Consider the following 13265-nt stretch of genomic DNA (forward strand, 5'->3'; position numbering starts at 1 on the left):
CTATCAAGCCATTAAGCACAGTACTGTCTAGTACACACTATCAGTTTTTTTGTTCAACCCAGCGGCCTGAACAAAAAAAAAAACTAAAGAGCCTGGGAGGAGCTTGCTGAACTAACTATCCAATGTTAGCATAGCAATCCTATCGTAGAGCTATTGTGTTCTGGCAGGGGGACTGCTCCCCTTCCCGCCAGAACACACTGGTCAGCGCTTGCAGCCATTGGCTGCCAGCACTGATCAGATGCCAGCATGCCCATTCAACAGAAGCTGGCCTTTCATACAGCTTCTGTCCAACAGACTAGTATACACACAGGCTGCATGTCAACTGGTATCTGTTGAGCTGGCCAATACAGGCCAATATTCAGCCCATGTGTACAGGCTTCAGTCAGAGGTGGTGCCACTTCATTCACAATATGTGTCTCCGCCAACTCAGAGGGGCAGGCATAGGAAGACAAAAGAAAAGTCAGATGCACCTCATAGTGTATAACCACTTACAGCAAGTCCCCTGTATATCTTCAACTTGTGCACTGGCAAAGATGCGAACATGTATATGCATGTCCAATCATGTAAAACTGGTTGCACACACTCTTTTTTTTTTTGCTCAACTGAGCAGGCTGATCTGAAAAGAACTGAGAGATCATTGTACCAACACAAGCAATTGTAGCACACCCTTGGGTGTTGCTTGGCTATATATATAGGTTCAGCTCTCACCAGAATCTGGTGACACCTCTGATTATACCCAGAACACTCTGACACTCTGAAAATAATTTATATGGGTTTTTTGAAGAAAACAAACCCTGAAAAAGAACTGACTGATTTAACACAGGTGTGGGGAAGTTGGAGGTGTAGTGCAGAGGTGCCAGCTGGGGGTGGAGGGATTTGTGAAGAGGAGGGAGGGTGAATTTATGAAGGGGGGGAGATTGGTGGATTTGTGAAAAGAGGTGAGAGCTGTAAAGAGGTGGGGAACTAAACATATGAAGCGATGAGAGCTCTGAAGGGTGGGAAAGGGTGGGTGGTGAATATAGGTGAGAGTTGTCTAGGGAGGGGGGCAGGTTCTGTGAACTGCCTCTCATCCGCAGCTTGGGGTGTAAGCTGTGTATGGGAAGAAGAGTTGAGTTTTTCACAGGGGGTACAAAGGCGAACTGTGGACAGGGGTGCAAAGTTGAGCTCTAATTTGGCAAATAGGTGAACTGTTGCAAGAAAAAGTGGGTTGTTGACAGGAGGAAAAGTGGTGAGCTGCAGATGGGAGGGTACAGAGGTGAGCTGTGGACAAGGAGGGGTACAGAGGTGAGCTGTGGATGAGGGGATACAGGGGGGAGCTGTCAATGGGGGCACAGAGGTAAGCAAAGAGAGAACCAAAATTTATCAAGTGGCTCCTTCGGGATTGGCCCTACACTGGCATTTGCTTTCCAGTACTCACACTCCGCAATGTGCGGGCACACTACACATGCAGCCTCCACCCTGGGAGTCTACAGCATCCTGCCTAATCAGCAGCGGCCCAGTGGCAGATGGAGAGCGCAAAGGGCTAATGAGAACGGTGGCCTGGCTCAGATAGCATGGTGGCCACAGCCAGTGTTGGCAGGGCAGAGGCTGACTTGTATGAGGTGGGGAAGGTGACGGTGAAGGAGAGAGAGGTGCTGGCTGCCTCTGGACACTCAACGAGCTGCACTGGGAGGACAAACTTTGTGTAAGTCTCCCCTGTCCTGTATGACTTCTCTATTCCTGGCTGGTCCTTCTACTGCAGGTGGCATGATTAGTCATTTAACCCTGGCAGCCCATCCTTCGGGATGATGCTCACATTGGGCTCTATTCCTGCCTAACCTTTATAGTTGTGTGTGCTCTGCTCTGCTCATTGCTAATAACACACTCTAGTAGTGTTGTTCTGCCTATTGGTGGGTCCCCTAACCTCCCCAGTCCATGGTGTGCAAGCAGTGATGTGCTGAAATGTTCAGCAACCAATCAGTGAGCCATAATGATGTGTAACCTATAGAAATCAATCCATGAGAATAATGTGCAGTAACCTTCAGCAACCAATCAGTGAGCAGTAATGATGTGCAGAAACCTCTAGCAACCAATGTGTTTGAAATGTTGGGGTGCAGCCTGAAATTGCATGGGGCGGGGGGCAGGAAAATGTTTGCCCAGGGTCCAATTAATATTAAAGATGGCCCTGGTTTGTATATTGTTCTGTTAGCGCAGTAAATGTGTTTCTTTTGGTTGTGTGCATGTAGCCTTCTAGTAAGTTCTTTTCTCAAATATTTGTACAGGTAGGGCCCAACAGGAACTTGCCAAGTAAGTGTTTGGACAGTTATAGCCTTCAAAGTAAACAATCTGTCAATAATACATACAGTGAAGAATAATTACTGTTTGAAATTTATTTCAAAGCTATCTGATTCTTAAAACAAATTGGGGAAGTAGGGAAACACATACACAGTTACAACTCTTCCTTAAACTTCTTAGTATCATCTTCACTGCTTGATTCAGAAGAGTCCTAAAAAAAAAGGTGCAAATTGTCAGGAGCTGTTTTCAGGCAATATGCATTGTAAAATACTATCATATAGTAAATTAAGGAAAAAATGTTTTTATTGGTGCCTGTGTCTGGAGATTCATCCTCACTTCCCGTCCCTGTCCCAGAAACTGTGGATAAATCTCCTTAATGTGGACAGAGACAGCAATAAAAATTTGACTCGCCTTATGCACACTAGGGCTCTTATAAACTTTTTCCCCAGCAGGAGAAAAGCAGCTTCAAATCGTGCTGATGCCACATTTTTGCAAATGCGTTTAGGCATGTCAAGCTCTTGGACGTTTATTCATTTAGGTACATTTAGATGCATTTACCCACATTTAGGCGCATCAGCCATTTTTTCTGCCAAAAAACTCCTCTCTTGAATGCACAAGTGATGTTTTTCTTTCCCTTCTTCTAAACTCCTGTAAAACCTTATGTGTGCATGGAGTGGTTAGAGGCAGAGAAAAAACAAATTGTCAAATGCCTGTAAAACAGGCGTTTTTGAGCTTAAGTGTGCATGAGACCTTATCCTACCAATCCTTAAATCATTCATTTGCATTGGCCATCTGGGTAGTATTAAATGCACTAGCAGATTTAGGTGGACCTGACTAACTAATTAAAGCCAAACTCCAGCTAACACTTGTTAAACAATTTGGCCTCATTCATACACAGGCCAGGAGGCTGTAAAAACAGGCTTTACATGTGTCTCGACTGCAGCAAAAACTATATTCCCTGTCGCTTTGCCACCTGCAATCCAACTGTATATGGGACCATGCCACAACTGCAAGCCAAATATTTGGCTTGAGGTTGAGGTGCAAAATTTACATATAGAATGTCCATTTGGCTGTCAGAAAAAGAACTGGCATTCAGGAGGTGGCAGTATCACCTACTAAACATATATAAAGTGGTGTAGCGCTCATAAATAAACCATATTTTTATGAATACATAAATAATAATCTTATAATATTAATAGTAAAAAAAATCATAAATTGTGATACATAAAAATTCATAAAAGGTGATACATAAATATATAGTGACTTGATCCCATCTGGGACCTTAAAGTGACCTGAAAAAAACGTGAAATAAAAACCGTGGTCCTAATTGGACCCAATGTGGTAAACACACACACAAAGTAATATCCAATGACCCAAATCCCTAATTGGGATCAGTGGCTAAACACAGCCTAAAAAACAAACCAGACAAATGACACATACAAGTGAATCCCTACACGGATCACCTACTGCCCTCTGAAAAGTATTTAGAGTGTTTTTCAGAAGGGTGGTCACGGCTGCCACAGGTGTGGATGATACCTCACAGCAACATTTTTCTACCCTTTTTGGAATAAAAATTTTACACGAATAAAAGCTGACCATTGTAAGTACCCCTGTCAGTGGTAAATTTTTGTCTCAACCCCTTAACTGCCACTTTTGTTATTTAAAGGAAGTTGAAAAATAACAGACCTACTGGCCAGATCACCAGGTAAAATTAAAGGAAAAAAATACTTAAAAAAGAAAACCATTTCAGCCACCATGGTCATCACAATCACAGGCAGACAGTATTGGTGATCATACTTGCTTCAGTTTTTTATCCGATCAATTGAATACCCATAACTTAATTTTAGTCTCAATTTCGATCAAATTCAACCAAACTGAGTTTATTATTACTATTATTGCCAGGGTGGAATATTATCGATTATTTTGCATCAGCAGCAGTGAGATACTTTGTTCATGAGTACGATTGTATATTTTTTTTTTCTACAATGATTTTTATTAGGTTTTTACATTTTCAAGATTAAAGAGGCAATGTAGTAAAATAAATCACAAGGAGGATAGGTCCCTCACAGGGGACCAATATGCAAGAAAAAAGCAACAGTCAGTACCATCAGCAACTGGATAACTGATATGCAATGAAAATTAAAAAAAAAGGGGGAAAACACGCCCCAATTAGAGCAGGATAAGCTTGAACAAAAGCACATGTGAATGGGGTCAAGTTGGAGGCTATGACAACATGGAGTACAAAGTACACAAAAGAGGAAGGAAGAAAACTGCAGTTAGAGACAAAAAGGGAAAAAGCCTGAAAAAGGATAGATAAAGGGAAAAAAAGGATCAAAGAGAAAGACAGGGTGCCGAGATGGCCTGAGCATGGGGGTCCCCCTCCCTGGTTAGTGCAAACCTAGACTGTATCCCGGCAGCGAAGGGTGAGCGTAAGACCACCAGGGGTTCCAAACTTTCAGGAACCAAGAATGAGAATCATTCAGCACGCTTGACTTTTTTTCATTGATCATAAGGGTGGTCAAGGATCATTTTCACCTCCACAATCTGGACAGTCGGTTTCCTCCAGGCCCTGGCAATAGCCCTCTTGGCTGCTATAAAAAGATAGGTGGCTAATTTCTGCTGGAGGGGTAGGAGACCAGGAAGCGGGCAGTGAAGGAGCACATTGTGAGGGTTTCTACGGAAGGTCGAATGAAAAATGGTCGACAAGAGACTGTACACTCTGGACCAAAATCCCACCAAACGTGGACATGTCCACCATATATGAAGTTCATCTCCATGGATTCTGCAGTCTCTGAAACAATGATCGCCACAAGAAGGGTTCGCGTGAGCGATCCTCGCAGGGACCCAGTACCATCTTAAAAGAACCTAATATGCTGCTTCCATAGTGGTAGTATTAAAAGAACATTTGGCCACGGCCAACCAAGTCCTGCTCCAAACCTCCAGCTCCAATTGTTCAATAAAGTCGCGTTCTCATTTCAAAATGTAGGGATGAGGACTAGGGGAGTGTGTCGACAGAAGATAGGAATAAAGTAAAGAAATAGTACCCCTGGTTCCAGGAGAATGTTGACATATATGTGCAAATGGCGTCTTCCGAAAAGGAAAGACAGAACCATGAAAAAGAGAGAAAATCCAATGTCTAATCTGTACACAATAGTACCATTCCGTCAAGGGGGCATTATGGGCCTCGCGGAGTACAATTGTATTTTAATCAATATTTAATCAGATTATATGATAGAAACAGAGTTACGTTTGATAACTTAAGATCTTATCCTTTATATCAATCAGAATCAACTTCCCCATTTGTGGCATATCAGTCCATGGATTGTATACTATAAATCAATTATTCTCCTTGGAAGAGAATGATTAGAAACAAAATCACCATAAACATCTGATGGAGGTCCCAAACATCATATTCTGTGGTCTCCCTTGACACCTTACTATTGTATGCAAATCGGTGATATTAGATGATGGGTGACTGGTGTTCTTATACTTCTTCACTATAATATGTGTTAAAAATCATAAAATGTTGATGTACGATACCTCTTCCCTGGTTTTTGAAGACTTGATTTCATTTTCTAGGAACTCTGTGAATGCCTTGATTGTCTTGCCTCCTGTATAGCGGACAGACTTTAAAGAAAAGGAGAAGTTAGCTAATGGTGGTGTTTTTCCAGATAGAGAAACATACAAGATATATAAAACAAACATGCATCTCTATAACAGCATGCAAACACCACCCACATGTATTAAAAAAGAAAACTCAGCTTTGTTCAGTTTTTGTCCAGACATTGCTGCAGTTTGAGTTCACCCCAGTATATTTTGTTGGTAACAAGGTTATCTAAAGCTGGCCAAATTTTTGTTTTTAAGCATGTTTGTTAAATGTTCTAATTGTTAGTGGGATCAAGCTGACATTTGGTTGTGACTGCAGTGACAAAAAAATTTGAAGAGCAGAACAGTATGGTAAATTATTCTTGAAATAATGAATTTCTATGTGGTTTTCATTTTGGAAAGTCCATTCATTCCAAAACCAAATGTTAAAAGAAAACAAAATTTCAAAGTACTTTTGAAAGATCTTCCACAAGTCAGCTACTATGTACTGATGAGAAATTTAATATGAATATTCATATGTGTTCATTTGAAAATCTACTAGCATATGGCTAGATTATAGTGGAACTAAATCCCAACAAACAATTTCTTATTCTGTTCCTCCCCTTCCCTCTTACTCCAATGCTAACATTTTTTAATTCCATTTTTTTACAGTTTTTCTTCTTGTGCTTCAAGGCAATGGTTTTCCAGCCTAGGCACATAACTATCCTAGACAGCAGTGGGTTACTAAGTGGCATCACTGCGCACACACATCAGTTTTCCAGACATGCACAAATGTTGCTGGGCACTATTTTGCCCATCCACCAGAAGCTGGCCGTGTTTGTGTGTATACATGGAAGTCCACCATGTGTGCACAGATAAACCGCCGGTCTCTTCGAGTTCCCAAATCTTGGTATGCGCTGTTTTTTTTAGAAATGGTGGTGTAGAAGAAGGGTGGTGGGAAGTAGTTCACGAGTTGTTTAGTTCTGTATTAAGAAGCCCTGCTTTGGATGCAGGAGAACTATGGACTTTGTTTTCTCTCAAATACATATTTAAAAAAAAGTAGTACTATATCAGAAACTGGAGAACTGGAGACACTCATTAGATTGTCCTGATGAGTCTATGAGGCTCACTATACAAGCACAGCCGGCGGTGAAGATTTTGGCTAGAGGAGTTAGGTCACGCTGTCTTACTCAGAATTTGGGGGGTGGTTAGTTTAGATCATGAGGTATGGTGGATAAGTTTACTTTGTCTGAAAGCACAGTTCCTCTTTTCATCTTTAATAGGAAGTTGGGAGAATAAAGAGGAATGAGTCAACAAGCATGTTCTTCATAGTGGGTTAAGATTAACATATCATGGCAGCCTAGGTTTTGTGGATCTTGCAATGCTTTAAAAAAGATACTTCCTAAACACACCTAAACCTACATTCAGAAAAAAAAACTGACATGCAGGCACAAGGACTGGAAAGAATCATGCTACTAAGCTGGCAATGCACAGATCAAAATGCGGCTGGTCCAGTAAGAAATTCGATCAGAGTGTGGGCTCCCAACTCAGATATCAATAGTTTAATCAATTTCTGTCAAAGGGACAGAATGGAAAATTTTCTATTGATCAAAAAGCCACAGCAAATCAGCTGCACTGTGTGTTTTCACAGTGGTGGGTGCCACTGTGGGGATACAATGTCCTGGCAGGGGGGTAGGTGGGGGGCTTTGGGATTCCCCCATCTACAGTAACTCTTTTGGATGGAAGAACCTGTTTTGTTTTGTTTTTCGGGCTGAATACCCATTTACAGCCAGCAGTAGTTTCAGAGGACTGGTGCACTTGAAACAGAAGTCTCTGATCGTGTCACATTTTCAGATCATTTCCTCACCTTGTTATCTGATCCTACAGGGAAGAAACGAAAATAAGGGTAGCGATCCAGCACCATTAACTGAATGTCATTGGCTGTACAGTCTATTTTAGCAATTGTCACATTTGTATTATTCATGTATCTTTTTCCTAAATCCTCCCACACTGGTAATAATTCTTGAGATTCCTCGTTCCAGGGAGCATCTGTAATGGGGAAGAAGAAATAACAGAGTCATACTAAATGAGCAAATTATTTATGTGTACACGGATGTTAATGTAATGCCTCCTCCATGTTTTTTCCTGTTCTCAGCTTCCTTCAGTGATATGGAAAAAGATAGCGAGTAGGTGGAATTTAGCAGCACAGCCCAGTATCCATTTCTGATGTATATCATAATACAGACAAAGCTATGAAAGAGACATCTGAATTGACTTCAGATTGAATGCTAGTCAATTGTACAGGGCCAGAGGCGTAGCTAGGATATTTTGCGCCCAGGGACGAACTATACAATTGGTGCCCCAGCCCCCCTCCCCGTTTAATCACAGATTATGCTCCAGATATTTAAAAATATCGATATAACAAATTTTATTCTATATATAAAAAAATATTACAGATAAACCTTGTTAGCTCGCCACCGTTGGTCCAGCTTTTAAGTATGGCCAGAGGTAAGTATGGCGAGCTAACAAATACTGCCCACCCGTTCACGGAACAGAAGCACTGCCGTGTCCATGTTGTAAGACATTACCCAGCAGTTATGAACTGTTTTATACTAGAACAAGTACTACCAATTTAATAAACACTTTATGTACACAACGTTCAGCCTACGTGTACCTTAATAGAGTTTAAGCCATCTTTGTTTTCTGCCACAATAACAACCGGCTGTACGCAGAATTCGTATCTCGGCTGGCTGCAGTGGCTGGCAGGCAGCATCATCACTGTGGATGGCAGACATATCAGATGATACGTCTGCTGCAGCCGCTGCAGTGATCTTGTGACCGATTTATTACCCTTATTCACTTATTAAAATATAACGTTGTAAGCCTAATTTTGGCACCCCTGTACCTTGGCGCCCGGGTACATATGTACCCCCCTGCCCCCCTCCCCCCAGCTACGCCTCTGTACAGGGCTGCTTTGGTGCCTAGAATCCAAATGTTCCATGTAAACCTTCTTCTAATCTCCATCTTTGAATGTAGACATAATTATAATTTTTTTAATAATAATAATTTTTTAATTTATATTTTATTTGAGAATGCAGTTAAATTTTGGAAAGCCACAAATTTGGCAATGAAGTATAACATGCATTTATAGTCACAAGCAGAGGCGGACTGACCATTTGGAAACTCGGGCACTGCCCGAGGGGCCGGGGTCAGTAGGGGGCCCCATGAGATGCCCCTGGTACCTTTTTCATAGGCTTTTTTGAGTTTGGGCAAGGTCACAGGGACCCCATGATCCCCTATTGCCCGGGGGCCCCATGAGTTGTCAGTCCGCCCCTGGTCACAAGTGAAGAACATGTGATTCGTTGAAAAAATGAATAGCCAGCCATTCAATCATATAATCTGCCAACTGACTATGGTGTTCTTTTATGAAACTGAGAACAGCAGCGATCCTGAGGATCCAGCATCTCTTTACCATATTGGAAAATAAAAAGCTATACTTACAAAACATGACAAATGCATCACTTGATTTATTGAATGCAACTTTGTTGAAATTCTTCCCCACCAGCACTTTAACAGGATGTTTGTCCCAGTCACTAGGGATCTCTTCACTGTTTTTTTGGTGCTGTTTTAAAAAGTAAATTAATTTATTACATATGCCAAAATAATGAGAGGGCCAGTCAGAATACACAAATACCATTATATTAAAAACAGTGTCCCAAAGAATGTATGACAGTATGTCAATACACTGGAACAAGAAATGTTTGTGTTACTTATGGCAACCAATCAGGTGCTTCTTTTCATGTACCATAATCTCATATTGTAGTAAGAGAGTAACAGGAAAAATCGAATTGGTTATTTTTAGTATCACAGACAGTTCTTCTTTCAGCCCTGTTGTCCGTGAAAATTTGATGTTTAGTACCTATCCTCAGATAATTTCTACTGTGGTCTCCTTTTATCCCAGGCATTGGTCATGTGTTTTCTACTCATGGGGCTAAATGAGCAGAGCCTCTGTCAAATTAGGACAGGTTTGTTTTTTTTATTGCTGTCTGTTGGGGAGATATTCCTTTATACACTGTCCTGATGAAAATGTTGTCACTGTAGCAGGAAGTAAGGGGAAATTGCCAATGGTGGGAAACATTTGTTAGACAGAGTCACTGTTTTGACATTCCTGTTCATCAAAGACCACATGACCAATGCCTAATAATCTGGGATAAGGATAATAAATGTCCCAAATTTTAGGTGATGTTGACATGTATGAATTTCCTATACTGTAAAATTAATTTATTAAATAGAAAAGTTGATTTATTACATACAGTTAAAAAATATTGTTATCCAAGGCTCTTGTCAAAGTAGAAAATTACACCCTGAAACACATGCATGATACAAAGCTTGCCTGTCTGGACCTTTCAATGGGATACTAAGTTGCCCCACTGCATACGTTCATTGTTGCTAATGATATGGTACTGGAACACCAGTTTATTAATGATTGCAATATACAGACCAAATATTTATACTCTAGACTCAGATAGACTTACTGTTCACTACACAGAGAGGCAAGTTACATAGCACACAATTGTGTGACAAGAAGCTGCCCAACGAGTGAGAGGATTACAAAGAAGCATAAATTAGAGGGTTATATAAAACTTAGTGGAAAAAAAGTCCAATTTGTAAGTTGTAGCTACAGGTAAGCCTATAACAAGGCTTACCTGTAGATACAATGAATATCTCCTAAACTCGCACTATTTGGGAGATATTCACACAGCATGCAGCTGGTGATGTCACTGGCACATGTGGTCTGAAGACCTTCAGAGCTCTGTGCCACAGCCAAGGGCTCTGGCGCGCATGTGCAGGAGAGACGTCATTCATACTGGCCGGAGCCCACGAACCTGGAACCTGGAAGGAAGACCGGGTGAAGATGGCGGCAATGGGGAGCCGTGACAGTGTGTATAGGTAAGTCTGTCATAATGTAGTAGTATGTGGTGCCCATTATTTTGTTGTTTTTTTCAGCCGGTTTACTACCATTTTAAAATATAACTAAAGGCAAAACTTTTTTTTTTTTAGTTTTTTAATGGAGATGGATTAGAACACCTGTCAAGTATTTATTGCTGTCTGTGCCCCTGTCAAGGAGATTCACCCCCTCTATTATCCTGTTTACCATTTTCATTGCTAATGAAAATCCCAAATTTTGGGTTGTCCCCAGAAACGTAAAAGAGGGAAAATCTTCCAATGGGGATTTAGAGGTCCCCAAAGGATTCCTTTAATTTTTAGGGATTTCCAATCACTTCCAGTTTGGCTATGGGACAGGAAGTGAAGGTATATCGCCCAATGAAATAGCTGAATGATTCAGTCAATCATAAGGGTGGTAAAAGGTGATAAATATGTCTTAAAGTAACGGCATAAAAAATTATTATAAATTAATGCATTAAAATCGAATACATATAAAGTGCAGAATAATTACAACCACATGATGGTGGTAATAGTGATAACACAGTCCAAAAAATTGAACGTGAGGATCTCAGCCTGCACCCTATGATTAAGTGCTTCAAACAAAATGCATCAGGGGGGCTACAGCATCCAGACGTCACGCCACCGCTGGTGGCCAACCTGAATATTATATGGTCAGTCGTCTTTCCTTTTTGTTATTACCTTATTTTGTGGAAATAAAATTCCATTGAATATCACGCTATCCTTTGTTGGGCTCTCTCTGTGAGTGCCATCATTCACAGAGCCTATTATAGAGATAGTATATATATAGACAGTAGTGAGCGCTCTCCTGTGTAGCAGCTAGTACACTCTGGCAACCAAAAGAAACCTCAGAAATACAATGAGAAATAAAAAGTGCAGCGCTAAAAATAAAACTAGGGTAGTGGAATCAGTCTAAAAACATATGAATGATCAAGAAATCCGCCAATGTAGGAAATAGATGTCGAAAACGGTAGGATTATGCGCTTACCAGATGCGCATAGAATATGCGCATGTAAAAAATTCCTCCTTAGGGGCTACTGGTAATGATGTGTGATGGTACTCTGTAGAACATCTGTCTAAGAATGGGCAGCTCTGCGGTCGGTGGAAGATGTCTGCTTGGCTCCAGAGGTCTCCTTTAGGGTCAGCCACCTGTTTACAGGGATTCCCTTCCTCTGGATACTCGGTCAGACTGGTACTCCTCACAGGCTCTGTAGGCTCCATAAAGAAGCCATAAAAATTGTGCCCATAGTGTAGTAGTTTTTAAATTCACTTAATTTTATTCAAAAATAATATGCAGTGATAAAGGATGACAGGTGCACTGACCATTCCAAAGATGGCCGTGTCAGGGCAGGAGCTGTGGAACGGACAGGCAGGCCTAGTGGCAGGGTCCCGCACTGACTGACGACAACCACCACCCACAGACCGGAGGCCCTCAGGGCGCGGAGTCCCAGACTGCCCTTCACCAGGGCCCCTGATGGTGGGGATGGACTTGACGCAGCCAGGAACCAGGTCACGGCCCCCGAGACACCCCAGCTGCGGTAATGGCTGCCGCCAATGGCGTGTAGCTGGGAGGAATCAGATCAGACAATAGCGTAGTCGTGCAGGCCGGTTTGACAACAGCGGGACAAACGGTACAGAACAGTAGACAAGAATCACAGGTCACAGGCCGGGTTCAGCAACGGGAGGTCAGATCAAAGGAAAACGCAGAGAATGGTCTAGTCATAAGCCGAGTCAGATTCCAGGAGAGTCACGAGAGTATAAACAGAGCTGTTGCAACACTAACACACAAGACACGAATGCAAAGGGCACGTGCGGACAACAGGCTTATATGTGATCAACCACACCCCTCTGGGGGATAGACCGCAGAGGCCTGAAGGCATAAAAGACTCCCACCATGTTCTGCAGAAATCCAAGATGGATGCCAGCACATGGAGCAGCATAACCTCTGGGAAAAGGAAGGACCTTGACAGGCCGCCGGACCAGCTCGTGGCTCTGGCGGCTTGACGTCACAGCTAGTTGATCTCCTGAGGCCTTTCGTGCAACCGCACGTCTTCAGAGGAAAATCAACTGAGCCATGACAGTTGTGGATCAGGTTTATATACGGTCCGCGCATGCGCACCGCGTTGCCGCCATTTTGCCGGAGTGCGGCTGGTGCGCATGCGCGGGCCGCGTCAGCGCCATTTTACCGTGGATCTTTAGTGACTGCAGAGTAAATCTACTCTGACACAGTCAGACTATGACAGGCTGGACATCCAGAGATTAACAAAAGAACATCCCAGCTGCAATAAACAATCTAGCAGCTAATACAGTTTGTACTGATGATTGTGACAGTACATAATAATGGCGTAAATCAATCTAAATGTATTCAATGAGTGGAATGGTATACACTGAGGATGTGATACCTTCAGGTAAATAACAAATCAATGAATATTACTCATACA

General features: G+C 42.0%; 1 protein-coding gene across 1 annotated transcript in view; it reads right to left on the reverse strand.

Annotated features, from left to right (window-relative positions):
* Positions 1-2354: 2354 nt before the first annotated feature.
* PDILT (protein disulfide isomerase like, testis expressed) overlaps positions 2355-13265 on the reverse strand; it is a 57441-nt gene continuing 46530 nt past the window's right edge. The window contains exons 8-11 of the mRNA XM_089669936.1: positions 9361-9481; positions 7727-7908; positions 5815-5901; positions 2355-2485 (exon numbers count right to left, since the gene is read on the reverse strand). Of these exons, the coding sequence (XP_089526062.1) occupies positions 2429-2485; positions 5815-5901; positions 7727-7908; positions 9361-9481 (447 nt within the window). The 3' untranslated portion in view covers positions 2355-2428. The remainder of the gene's footprint in view (positions 2486-5814; positions 5902-7726; positions 7909-9360; positions 9482-13265) is intronic.

This window comes from Staurois parvus, unplaced genomic scaffold (genome assembly GCF_062004578.1).
Source record: "Staurois parvus isolate SC_StPar_1 unplaced genomic scaffold, SC_StPar_1.0 ptg000084l, whole genome shotgun sequence".
NCBI classification, from domain to species: Eukaryota; Metazoa; Chordata; class Amphibia; order Anura; family Ranidae; genus Staurois; species Staurois parvus.